At 38.4% G+C, this 12,002-nt stretch overlaps 1 protein-coding gene across 10 annotated transcripts in view; it reads right to left on the reverse strand.

Moving 5' to 3' along the window:
* Positions 1-12,002, reverse strand: part of TANC2 (tetratricopeptide repeat, ankyrin repeat and coiled-coil containing 2) — a 446,013-nt gene that overhangs the window by 293,490 nt on the left and 140,521 nt on the right. For 6 of the 10 annotated variants that reach the window (XM_064369383.1, XM_064369382.1, XM_064369381.1 and 3 more), the window contains one exon: positions 271-453. In XM_064369383.1, the coding sequence (XP_064225453.1) occupies positions 271-453 (183 nt within the window). The remainder of the gene's footprint in view (positions 1-270; positions 454-12,002) is intronic. The other 4 variants (XM_064369387.1, XM_064369386.1, XM_064369385.1 and 1 more) reach the window with 1 other exon arrangement.

Raw genomic sequence — 12,002 nt, forward strand, 5'->3', positions numbered from 1 at the left:
CAAAACCAGAAACCTCCTGAAAACCTAGAAAAATATGTCCACAACAGATGGGTCATTTAGAAAATAAATACATCAATCTGTCAAACTGAGTACTGTTCTAATTCTCTAAATTAAAATCAGTCAGAGTTCCACTTTCCAAGAGTCTGTGACATTAGAAAGGCCAGAGAGGAAAAACCTAAAGATGTAGCACATATACATATCTGACATGACCTAAAGTGTCATATCGTTAGGTTTCCTGTTAAACATACTAAATTTAGGTAAAGTCCTTACCAGTTAACTTCTTCACAGGTTGGAGCCGAACACTGATAGACTGATGTGTGAGTAAGGGGGAGGATGGAAGAGAGCGAGACATGCCCTCCATAATCCGAATGTGCTGCATACCTTCACTCACTGGAAGTGGTGGAACGGCGTAGTCTGGCTCAAAAGCACAGTCGCTTTCTGTGGAGATGCCACCTGTTAGAAGGGATGGAACAAAAGAACTGGTGAGAAAAGATCCTGCCTTCCCTATTAAAATATATCTTATAGGATGACTCAGAACAACAAATACTGATTTTTCACTGTGAAAATCACTATATGCATTCATTTCTACACTTACTGTGTACTCAAGTCCAGGTCTAGAAGTAGGAAACTGAAGATGAGTAAAATAGGGTTCCTTCTTATAAGGTGTTCACTGTCTCATGAGAGATAAAATCATATAAGGAAATATAAAAAAGTATATATTTCCACATAAGTTGTATAAAGAAATGATCTTACAGTTTTTCCTGATAAGACACACATGAAAGATATTTATCTGCTTAGCAAGCCATCATGTGCAGTTGCTAGTAGGATCACTGTAACTCTATTTCTTTCTCCCCTCCTCCAAGAAAATATATAAAAATTCAAATGGCATTATTATATAATGATCTTTACTTCTACTTATATGCTATTGACTTCCACTTCTAGTAGTGGCAGAATTATGTACTTCAGATCAACTTTTTCCAAGGAAAACTAGAACCATAAATATATGGTTTAAAATTATATAGATAGTATATGTATATATATATATATTTTTTTTTAAACCATATATTTATGGTTCTAGTTTTCCTTGGAATAAATACACACACACACACACACACACACACAATATATATATAATTTACATATATAAGACATATAATTTATATACATACATTTTTACAATTTATATACATATATATATAGTGTGTGTGTGCACACGCGTGTGCCTGCATGTGTGGTGTCTAAGGCCCATCGAGGTGTGAAAGTGGAGCTGGCAAAACTCCAACACTTTTGTTAAAAGCCCACAGAACTATACTCTAGGAGTAAGTATGGATGAACTGAAACTTGACTGGTTCTCACAGGGACTAAAATTCAGCTCCAAATATTTCCCATGAAATTAAATTAAGGCAATTCTGGATTCCTAGTGCCTGCTAAAAACAAACATAAATCTTTGTGGAGGAAGGTAATATTACCAAAGGTCTCAAATTATTTATATAACTTATCACATACAGCATCTAGCCCTTAATTAACAGTAACAGAGATAAGATAATGTGAACAGAATAAATCAGAGAAGCCACATAAACCAGAAATAGTTTCATAGGGAATACTGAATACAAAACAATGAGGAACAGAATTTAAAATAATATGCTAAATATGTTTAAGAAAATATTTAATTAAAATTTTAGCAGAGTAGTAAAATTATGAAATTAAAAATTTAACAAATAGATTTAAAAGTAGATTAGACATAAAATTAGTAAAATGGAAGATATGTCAGAAGAAAACATTAAAATGATGAATGGAGAGTCAAAAGAATGGAAATGGATTCTTGGATATGACACCAAAAGCATAAGCATAAATTAAAAGAAAAAAAAATAATTGAATTTCATCAAAATTAAAAACTTCGTGCAACAAAAGATACTATCAAGAGAATGAAAAGACAACTCTCATAATAGGAGAAAATATTTTAGAATCATGTATATATATAGGAGTCTAACATCTAGAACAAGCTTACCTAACCCACGGGCTGCATGCAAACAAGGACAACTTTGAATGTAGCCCCAAACAAATTCATAAACGTTCTTGAAACATTATAAGATTTTGGGGTTTTTTTTTGCGATTTTTTAAAAGCTCATCAGCTATGACTGTTGTTAGTGTATTTTATGTGTGGCCTGAGACAATTCTTCTTCCAATGGGGCCCATGGAAGCCAAAAGATTGAATGCCCTTGATTTATTAGGTTGGTGCAAAAGTAATTGCGGTTTGTTGCCATTACTTTCAATAGAATGTCTAAAGAACTACTTTAACTCAATAACAAAAAGACAACCCAATATAAAAATGGGCAAACCAGGGTGTCTTGACTCATGCCTATAATCCCAACACTTTGAGAGGACAAGGTGAGTGGATCACTTGAGTCTCTAAGTTTGAGACCAGCCTGGGCAATGGAGTGGTACCCCATTTCTACAAAAAAATATTTTTTAAAAAACTAGCCAGGTGCAGTGGCATGTACCCGTAGTCCCAGCTACTTGGGAGGCTGAAGTGGGAGGATCACTTGAGCCCAGGAGGTTGAGGCTGCAGTGAGCCATGATCACACCACTGCACTCTAGCCTGAGTGACAGAGTGAGACCATGTCTTGAAAAAGAAAAAAAAAAATCAAAGTATTTGAATAAACATTTCTCCAAAGAAGATACACAAATGGCCAATAAGCACATGTAAAACAGCTCAACAATCATTACAGAAAAACAAAGCCAAAATGAGAGACCACTTTATACCCACTGAAATGGGCATAATAAAAAAATGGGAGCACAAAACCATGCTGGTGGCAAAATTAAAACTTTCATATATTGCTGGTGGAAATGAAAGATGGTGGTTCCTCAAAAAGTTAAACACAGAAGTCCCATATCATCTTGCCATTTCATTCCTTTGTAGATACCCAAAAGACACGAAAACAGGTTTTCAAGCAAAAACTTGAACATGGATGTTCACAGCAGCATTATTCATAATAGTCAAAAAGTGAAAACAACCCAAATGCCATTAACTGGTGAATGGATAAACAAGATGTGGCATATTCATACAATGAAATACTATCTAGCCATAAAAACAATGAGGGTGTGATTCATGCTACAACATTCAAAAGCCTTGAAAACATTATACTAAGTGGAAGAAGACAGACACAAAAGGCCACATGTTGTATTATTCCATTTCTATGAAGTGCTCAGGAGAGGCAAATCCACAGAGATGGAAAGCATATGAGTGCTTGCCAGTGGCTGCAGGAGGGAGAAATGAGGAATGGCTGCTTATCAGGTACAAGGTTTCAGTCTGGAGTGACAGAGGGCAGTGACGGTTGCACAACACTGTAAATATACTAAGAGCATTTGTCCACTATTAACATGGTGAATTTTATGATATGTGAATTTTACCTCAAAAAAAATTATGTATTTGCCACCACCCATTTATGTGTTAAATCCAGAGGCCTAGAAATCACAAGTTAATTTTTTCCTCCCTGCCCTGTGCAACAAATGCATTTGCAGTTCTGCAGATTACCAATTCAAAATGTATTTCAAATCTGCCATGTTTTCTCCATTTCTTCGACCACGACCTTAGTCTAGGCCACTGTTATCTTATTCCAAACTTCTGTTGGGAGAAATCTAGGATTTATTCTCTACGTTGAATTTCAGAATTTTTACCAGGATATAGCTTAACTTTTTTCTTCTCATTTGTCTCTGGGCCCTTTCACTTACAATGTTGACTAAATCTTCTCTTCCAACTTTTCTTTTCTCTGTCTTTGGAATTCTGGTCAGATGAATACTGTGTCTCCTAGACTTATTTTTCAAGTCTCTTTCTCTCATTCTTAATTTCCAGTCTTTCATGAATATTCCTGAGATTGATTCATATGAAATTACAGTATTTTACAGCTCCATAAACAAAGAGGCATACCATTAGTGTAATTCCTTAACTAAGGAATCCTTGTATTGAAAAAAATCAGCATTAGATTTTTGAAAGCGATATATTTGATTTAGTGAAGCACCTCTTTTCACTTAAAATGTTCCAATGTTAAAAATTAGCTGATAATTTTAGAATCTAATAATACTCCTTAAGGAATAATACTGCAATTAGTCCAGTTTAGCTGTCCTACTTTACTTTTCTGCTTAAAAACATTTTCTTCCATCTTCTTTGTCCTATAAATTGTGATGAACTCATTGTAGCTACAGAGAAAAAACTAAAAACATGTGTTCAAAGTACTGGTGAGCACAGAATTTGACTGTATACCAGTTTTTCCTGGGTAACTACCAATCTCAAAATCTCAGTGGTTTACAATATTTCCTTTATGCTCATGAGCCTTCAGACCAATTCTGAGTCAGCTGACCTAGGCTAGGCATGACAGGGCTACCTAGACACAGTACTATGGTCAGTTTCATAACTACTCCCATTGTCTTCAATATTTGGCCCAGTCACTGAGGGCAAGTGAATATATACAGCTTCTCGGCAGAAAAGAGGAGTGCAGTAGGCCAAGTCAAATCAGAAGAACACATTTAAGACTTCTGCTCAAGGCTGGACACAGTGGCACACATCTGAAATCCCAGCATTTTGGGAGGCTGAGACAGGAGGGTTACTTGAAGACAGGAGTTCAAGATCTATGTGGGCAACAATGTAAGACACTCTCTCTATGAAAACTAAAATATTAGCCGGGTGTGGTGTCAAACACCTGTAGTCCCAGCTACTCGGGAGGCTGAAGCAGGAGGATCAACTGTGCCCAGGAGTTTGAGGCTGCAGTGACCTACGATCACACTACTGCACTCCAGCTTGGGCAACAGAGTAAGACCCTGTCTCTACCGAAGGGAAAAAAAACAAAACAAAACACCTCTCTGCTCACTAACATTCCACTGGCCCAAGGAGCTCATGGAGACAAGAACAGCATCAATGGGTCAGGGCCATATACTTGGCCTATGTCAGTGGGCTTCTGCAAAGCTGCATAGCATAAGGAATAGATGTACAGTTTTATAACGTGAAAGAAGTAAAAAAGAAAAGGGAATCCAATTGACTAAGCGTGTAAGAGAGCATCTACTGGTACTCTACATTACTCAGTTTTTATTTTCTACCTTTCTTTTCCTGCTTCAGTCAACCAAATTAAAAGTGGCTGAGATAATGTGATGGAGATGTGGCAGAATTAAAAAACTGCTAACTTGACAGAAAAAAAATTCAGTTATGCTGGATACCTGTTGACCAGACATTCAGAAGGTGAGCTCAGAAAGCACCAGAATCTAAAGTATATGGACACCAAAGAAATGTTAGGAGTGATTATGATTCAACTGAAATTTCAGTAATCACTAAGTATTATACTTAACACAAATGATTATTAGGATTAAAATTCAAATTAAGAGAAATTCTTCAGTTGAAGACAATACCTATTCTAGAGAACGGCTTTCTCATTTTTCAAGTTACAAAAATAACTACAAATAAGAACCTAGAAATCAAAAACCTCTAGCATAACGTGTTCACTTGGTGACAATTCAGTGAACTGTATACACCATGGGTAAATTATTCAGCTTATATGCCATGCCTCAATAAATGTTTGTTTTTAAAAAGTATACAAGAGGCCGGGCGTGGTGGCTCACACCTGTAATCCCAGCACTTTGGGAGGCTGAGGCAGGCAGATCATAAGATCAGGAGTTTGAAACCAGTCTGACCAACATGGTGAAACCCTATCTCTACTAAAAATACAAAAATCAGCCAGGTGTAGTGGCACATGCCTGTAATCCCAGCTACTCAAGAGGCTGAGGCAAAAGAATTACTTGAACCCAGAAGGCAGGCGTTGCAGTGAGCTGAGATTGCACCACTGCACTCCAGCCTGGGTGACAGAGTGAGACTGCGTCTCAAAAAAAAAAAAAAAAAAAGTACACAGGAAAAAAATATATAGCACGGTGATAAACTGGCCCCTAAAGACAAAGGGATTTTGCATACATAACAGAAACAAAGGAGTTTAGCCTAAATTATTCCAAACGTCCTTTTGACTCAGAGCTCATATTACTCTGTGACTCTGTAACATCCTTACAAGTCCATACATCAGACAAGAAACAGGCCCCAAGAAGTTTAACAACGGGTATAGGATCATATGATAAGACAACATGATTATCTACTGTAAAAATTCTAATGTATCTATAAAAAAGCTAAAAGGAAAAGTAAGTCTAAGGCAAATTCACAGGTTACAAAGTTAATGTACAAGAATCAAGTGTTTTCCTATACACTAGCAATGAACATTTGGAAAATTAAAAAAAAAACATTTCACCAACATCATTAAAATGACACGATTAAAAACATAAAATATTTAGGAATAAATCTCACAGAATACATACAATGTTTCTACTCTGGAAAACTACAAAACACTGATAAGAGAAATCAAAAATCTAAATGGAGCCAGGAGTTGTGGCATGTCCCAGCTACTACTTGGGAGGCTGAGACAGAAGAATTGCTTGAGCTTAGGAGTTTACGACCAGCCTGAGCAACACATTGAGATACTGTCTCTAAAAAAACTAAAACAAAACCCAAAAACCTAAACAGAGCAATGTACCATGTTTATGGATCTGAAGACTCCATATCACTATAATGTCAATTGTGTCCAAAGCAATCTACAGGTTTGAAGCAATCCCAATGGAAATATAGCAGGCAGGTTTTTTTTTTTAATAGTAATCAACAAGCTAATTTTAAAATTTATATGAAAAAACAAAAAAACTAGGATAGCCAAAACAATTCTGAACAAACAAAAACAAAACTGGAGTCCAAACAGTACCTAATTTCAAGATCTACTATAGAGTACAGTAATCCAGAGCTTAGGTGGTATTAGAAAAACAATGGACACAAGATGAATGGAAGAACCTAGAGCATCCAGAAAAAGACCCACACATATAGCCAACTAATTTTGACAAAGGTGAAAGGATAATTCAATGTAGGAAGGATAATATTTTCAACAAATAATTTTGTAACTACTAGACATCCAAATGCAAAAACATGGACCTTGAAGCATACCTCTACTCGTGAAAACATCAAATAGAAATTAGTCAGACTGAAAATGTTAAAAAAAATTATAAAACTGTTAGAATCGACTATAAAATTATAAAACTTCTAGAAGAAAACATAGGAGAAAATCTGTGTGGCCTTGGGTCAAGCAGATTTCTTACAAAGGATCCCAAAAAGATGACCCACGGAAGAAAAACTAATACACTGGAATTCATAAAAATTAAATATTTCGGGAGAGGGAGATCCAAGATGGCCGGTTAGGAGCAGCTCAGGATTGCAGCTCCCAGTGAAAGCACAGAGGGTGAGTGGATGCTGCATTTCCAGATGGATTTTTATTGCTCACAGACCAGGAGATTCCCAGGCGGAGGAGCCCCAGAGGTCGCCAGCGCAGCTGTTTTGGCCGGCGCGGTTGTTTTGCCGGCGCCCCGGTGCGGCAGTTCCCAGTGCAGAGTAAATGGAACTGGGTCCCCTCTTAGCCAGCAAGGGGAGCTCCGGGGAGCTCCAGGAACCTCCGGGAAGGCAGAGTTGCTCATTCCTCTGATTAAAAAAAAAGTGGGGGACTGAAACAGGGAGCCAGTCCAGGAGATTCCCAGGCAAAAAAGTGCCACAAATCTCAGAGCCGCTGTTTCAGCTGGCGCAGTGGGTCGCCGCATGGGAAATCACACAGATCCCGGAGCCTTTCCAACAGGCGACCAGAACACCTGGGAGGTGTTCTGCCTGACAGTCAGGCTGCCTCCTTGCCAGGCAGGGCAGCCCTGAAAAAAAAAAAAGGCAGCAGCACAGCGGAAACTCATAAATGAAGCCCTAACTCACCGGGACGGAACACCTGGGAAAAAAAGGGGGTTTATGAGTTCTGCTGCAGCAGACTTAAACGTACCTGCCCAGCAGCTCTGAATGAACAACAGAGCTCACAGCTCAGCACCTGAGCAACTATAAAGGACAGACTGTCTCCTCAAGCAGCTCCCTGACCCCCGTATATCCAAAGAGTCACCTCATAAAGGAGAGCTCAGACTGACATTTGGCAGGTATCCTTTTGGGACAAAGCAGAAGAAGAAACTGGTGGAAACCTTTACTGTTCTGCAGCTGCTGCAGGTGATCCCCAGGCAAGCAGGGCCTGGAGTGGACCTCAGCAGTCCTACAGCAGAGGGGCCAGACTGTTAGAAGGAAAACTAAGAAACAGAAATAACTTCATCATCAACAAACAGAACGTCCACTCAGAGACCCAGTCAGAAAGTCAGCAACTACAAAGCCGACAGGTGGATAAATCCACAAAGATGGGAAGAAACCAGCACAAAAAGGATGAAAACACCCGAAACCAGAACACCTCTCCTCCTATAAGGGATCACAACTCCTCACCAACAAGGGAACAAGACTGGATGGAGAATGAGTGTGATGAAATGACAGAATCAGCCTTCAGAAAGTGGGTAATAAGATACTTCCGTGAGCTAAAAGAACATGTTCTAACCCAATGCAAAGAAACTAAGAACCTTGAAAAAAGATTTGACGAAATGCTAATGAGAATGGACAGCTTAGAGAGGAATATAAGTGAATTGATGGAGCTGAAAAACACAACACGAGAACTTCGTGAAGCATGCACAAGTTTCAACAGCCGAATTGACCAAGCAGAAGAAAGGATATCAGAGGTCGAAGATCAACTCAATGAAATAAAACGAGAAGGCAAGATTAGAGAAAAAAGGATAAAAAGGAATGAACAAAGTCAACAAGAAATATGGGACTATGTGAAAAGACCTAATCTACGTTTGATAGGTGTACCTGAATGTGACGAAGAGAATGAATCCAAGCTGGAAAATACTCTTCAGGATATTATCCAGGAAAACTTCCCCAACCTAGCAAGGCAGGCCAATATTCAAGTCCAGGAAATACAGAGAACACCACAAAGATATTCCTCAAGAACAGCAGCCCCAAGGCACATAATCGTCAGATTCACCAGGGTTGAAATGAAGAAGAAAATGCTAAGGGCAGCCAGAGAAAGGTCGGGTTACCCACAAAGGGAAGCCCATCAGACTCACAGCAGATCTCTCAGCAGAAACCCTACAAACCAGAAGAGAGTGGGGGCCGATATTCAACATCCTTAAAGAAAAGAACTTTCGACCCAGAATTTCATATCCAGCCAAACTAAGCTTCATAAGTGAAGGAAAAATAAAGTCCTTTGCGAACAAGCAAGTACTCAGAGATTTCATCACCACCAGGGCTGCTTTACAAGAGCTCCTGAAAAAGGCACTACACATAGAAAAGAACAACCAGTACCAGCCACTCCAAAAACATACCAAATAGTAAAGAGCATCAACACAATGAAGAATCTGCATCAACCAACGGGCAAAACAGCCAGGTAGCATCAAAATGGCAGTATCAAATTCACACATAACAATATTAACCCCAAACGTAAATGGACTAAATGCCCCAATCAAAAGACACAGACTGGCAAATTGGATAAAAAGCCAAAACCCATAGGTGTGCTGTTTCCAGGAAACCCATCTCACATGAAAGGATACACAAAGGCTCAAAATAAAGGGATGGAGGAAGATTTACCAAGTAAATAGAGAGCAAAAAAAAGCAGGAGTGGCAATTCTCATCTCTGATAATATAGACTTTAAAGCAACAAAGATCAAAAGAGACAAAGAAGGACATTACATAATGGTAAAAGGATCAATGCAACAAGAAGAGCTAACGATCCTAAATATATATGCACCTAATACAGGAGCACCCAGATACATAAGGCAAGTTCTTAATGACTTACAAAGAGATTTAGACTGCCACACAATAATAGTGGGAGACTTTAACACCCCATTGTCAATATTAGACAGATCAACGAGAAGAAAATTAACAAGGATATCCAGGACTTGAACTCAGACCTGGACCAAGCAAATCTAATAGACATTTACAGAACTCTCCACCCCAAATCCACAGAATATACATTCTTCTCAGCACCACATCACACCTACTCTAAAACTGACCACATAATTGGAAGTAAATCACTCCTCAGCAGATGCAAAAGAACAGAAATCATAACCAACAGTCTCTCAGACCACAGTGCAATCAAGCTAGAACTCAGAATTCAGAAACCAACCCAGAACCGCACAGCTTCATGGAAACTGAACAACTTTCTCTTGAATGTTGACTGGATAAACAATGAAATGAAGGCAGAAATAAAGATGTTCTTCGAAACCAATGAGAACGAAGACACCCCATACCAGAATCCCTGGGACACATTTAAAGCAGTCTCTAGAGGAAAATATATAGCAATAAGTGCCCACATGAGAAGAAAGGAGAAATCTAAAATTGACACCCTATCATCAAAATTGAAAGAGCTAGAGGAGCAAGATCAAAAAAACTCAAAACCTAGCAGAAGACAAGAAATAACTAAGATCAGAGCAGAACTGAAAGAGATAGAGACACAAAAAACCCTTCAAAAAAATCAATAAATCCAGGAGCTGGTTTTTTGAAAAGATCAACAAAATAGACCACTAGCCAGATTAATAAAAAAGAAAAGAGAGAATAACCAAATAGATGCAATAAAAAACAAAAAAGGGTTAACACCACATTCCACAGAAATTCAAACCACCATCAGAGATTTTTACAAACAACTCTATGCACATAAACTAGAAAACCTGGAAGAAATGGACGAATTCATGGAAACTTGCCTCCTCCCCAGCCTAAACCAGGAAGAAGTCAAAACCCTGAATAGACCAATAACAAGGTCTGAAGTCGAGGCAGCAATTAAGAGCCTACCACCCAAAAAAAGCCCAAGTCCAGATGGGTTCACAGCCGAATTCTACCAGACATACAAAGAGGAGCTGGTACCATTCCTTCTGAAACTATTCCAAATAATCCAAAAAGAGGGAATCCTTCCCAAATCATTTTATAAGACCAATATCATCCTGATACCAAAACCTGGCAGAGACTCAACAGGAAAAGAAAACTACAGGTCAATATCCATGATGAATATAGATGCAAAAATCTTCAATAAAATACTGGCAAGCCGACTGCAACAGCACATCAAAAAGCTTATCCACCATGATCAAGTAGGATTCATCCTAGGGATGCAAGGCTGGTTCAACATACACAAGTCTATAAACGTAATTCACCACATAAACTGAACCAAAGACAAAAACCACATGATTATCTCAATTGATGCAGAGAAGGCCTTTGACAAAATTCAACAGCCCTTTATGCTAAAAACCCTCAATAAACTAGGTATTGATGGAACTTTTCTCAAAACAATGAAAACTATTTACGACAAACAAACAGCCAATATCATACTGAATGGGCAAAAACTGGAAGCATTCCCTTTGAAATCTGGCACTAGACAAGGATGCCCTCTCTCACCACTCCTATTCAATATAGTACTGGAAGTTCTAGCCAGAGCATTCAGTCAAGAAAAAGAGATAAAGGGTATTCAATTAGGAAAGGAGGAAGTCAAATTGTCTCTATTTGCAGATGACATGATTGTATATCTAGAAGACCCCATCGTCTCAGCCCAAAATCTCCTGAAACTGATAGGCAACTTCAGCAAAGTCTAAGGATACAAAATCAATGTGCAAAAATCACAAGCATTCCTATACACCAATAACAGACTTAAAGAGAGCCAAATCAAGAATGAAATGCCATTCACAATTGCTACAAAGAGAATAAAATACCTAGGAATACAACTAACAAGGAATGTAAAGGACTTCTTCAAGGAGAACTACGAACCACTGCTCAACGAAGTAAGAGAGGACACAAACAGATGGAGAAACATTCCATGGTCATGGTTAGGAAGAATCAATATCATTAAAATGGCCATACTGCCCAAAGTAATTTACAGATTCAATGCTATCCCATCAAGCTACCAATGACCTTCTTCACAGAACTAGAAAAAACCACCTTAAACTTCATATGGAACCAAAAGAGAGCCCGCATAGCCAAGTCAATTCTAAGCTAAAAGAACAAAGCGGGAGGCATCACACTACCGGAATCAAACTATACTACAAGGCTA

This window comes from Aotus nancymaae, unplaced genomic scaffold (assembly GCF_030222135.1).
Source record: "Aotus nancymaae isolate 86718 unplaced genomic scaffold, 86718_ANA_hifiasm-v0.15.2.pri h1tg000089l, whole genome shotgun sequence".
NCBI lineage: Eukaryota > Metazoa > Chordata > Mammalia > Primates > Aotidae > Aotus > Aotus nancymaae.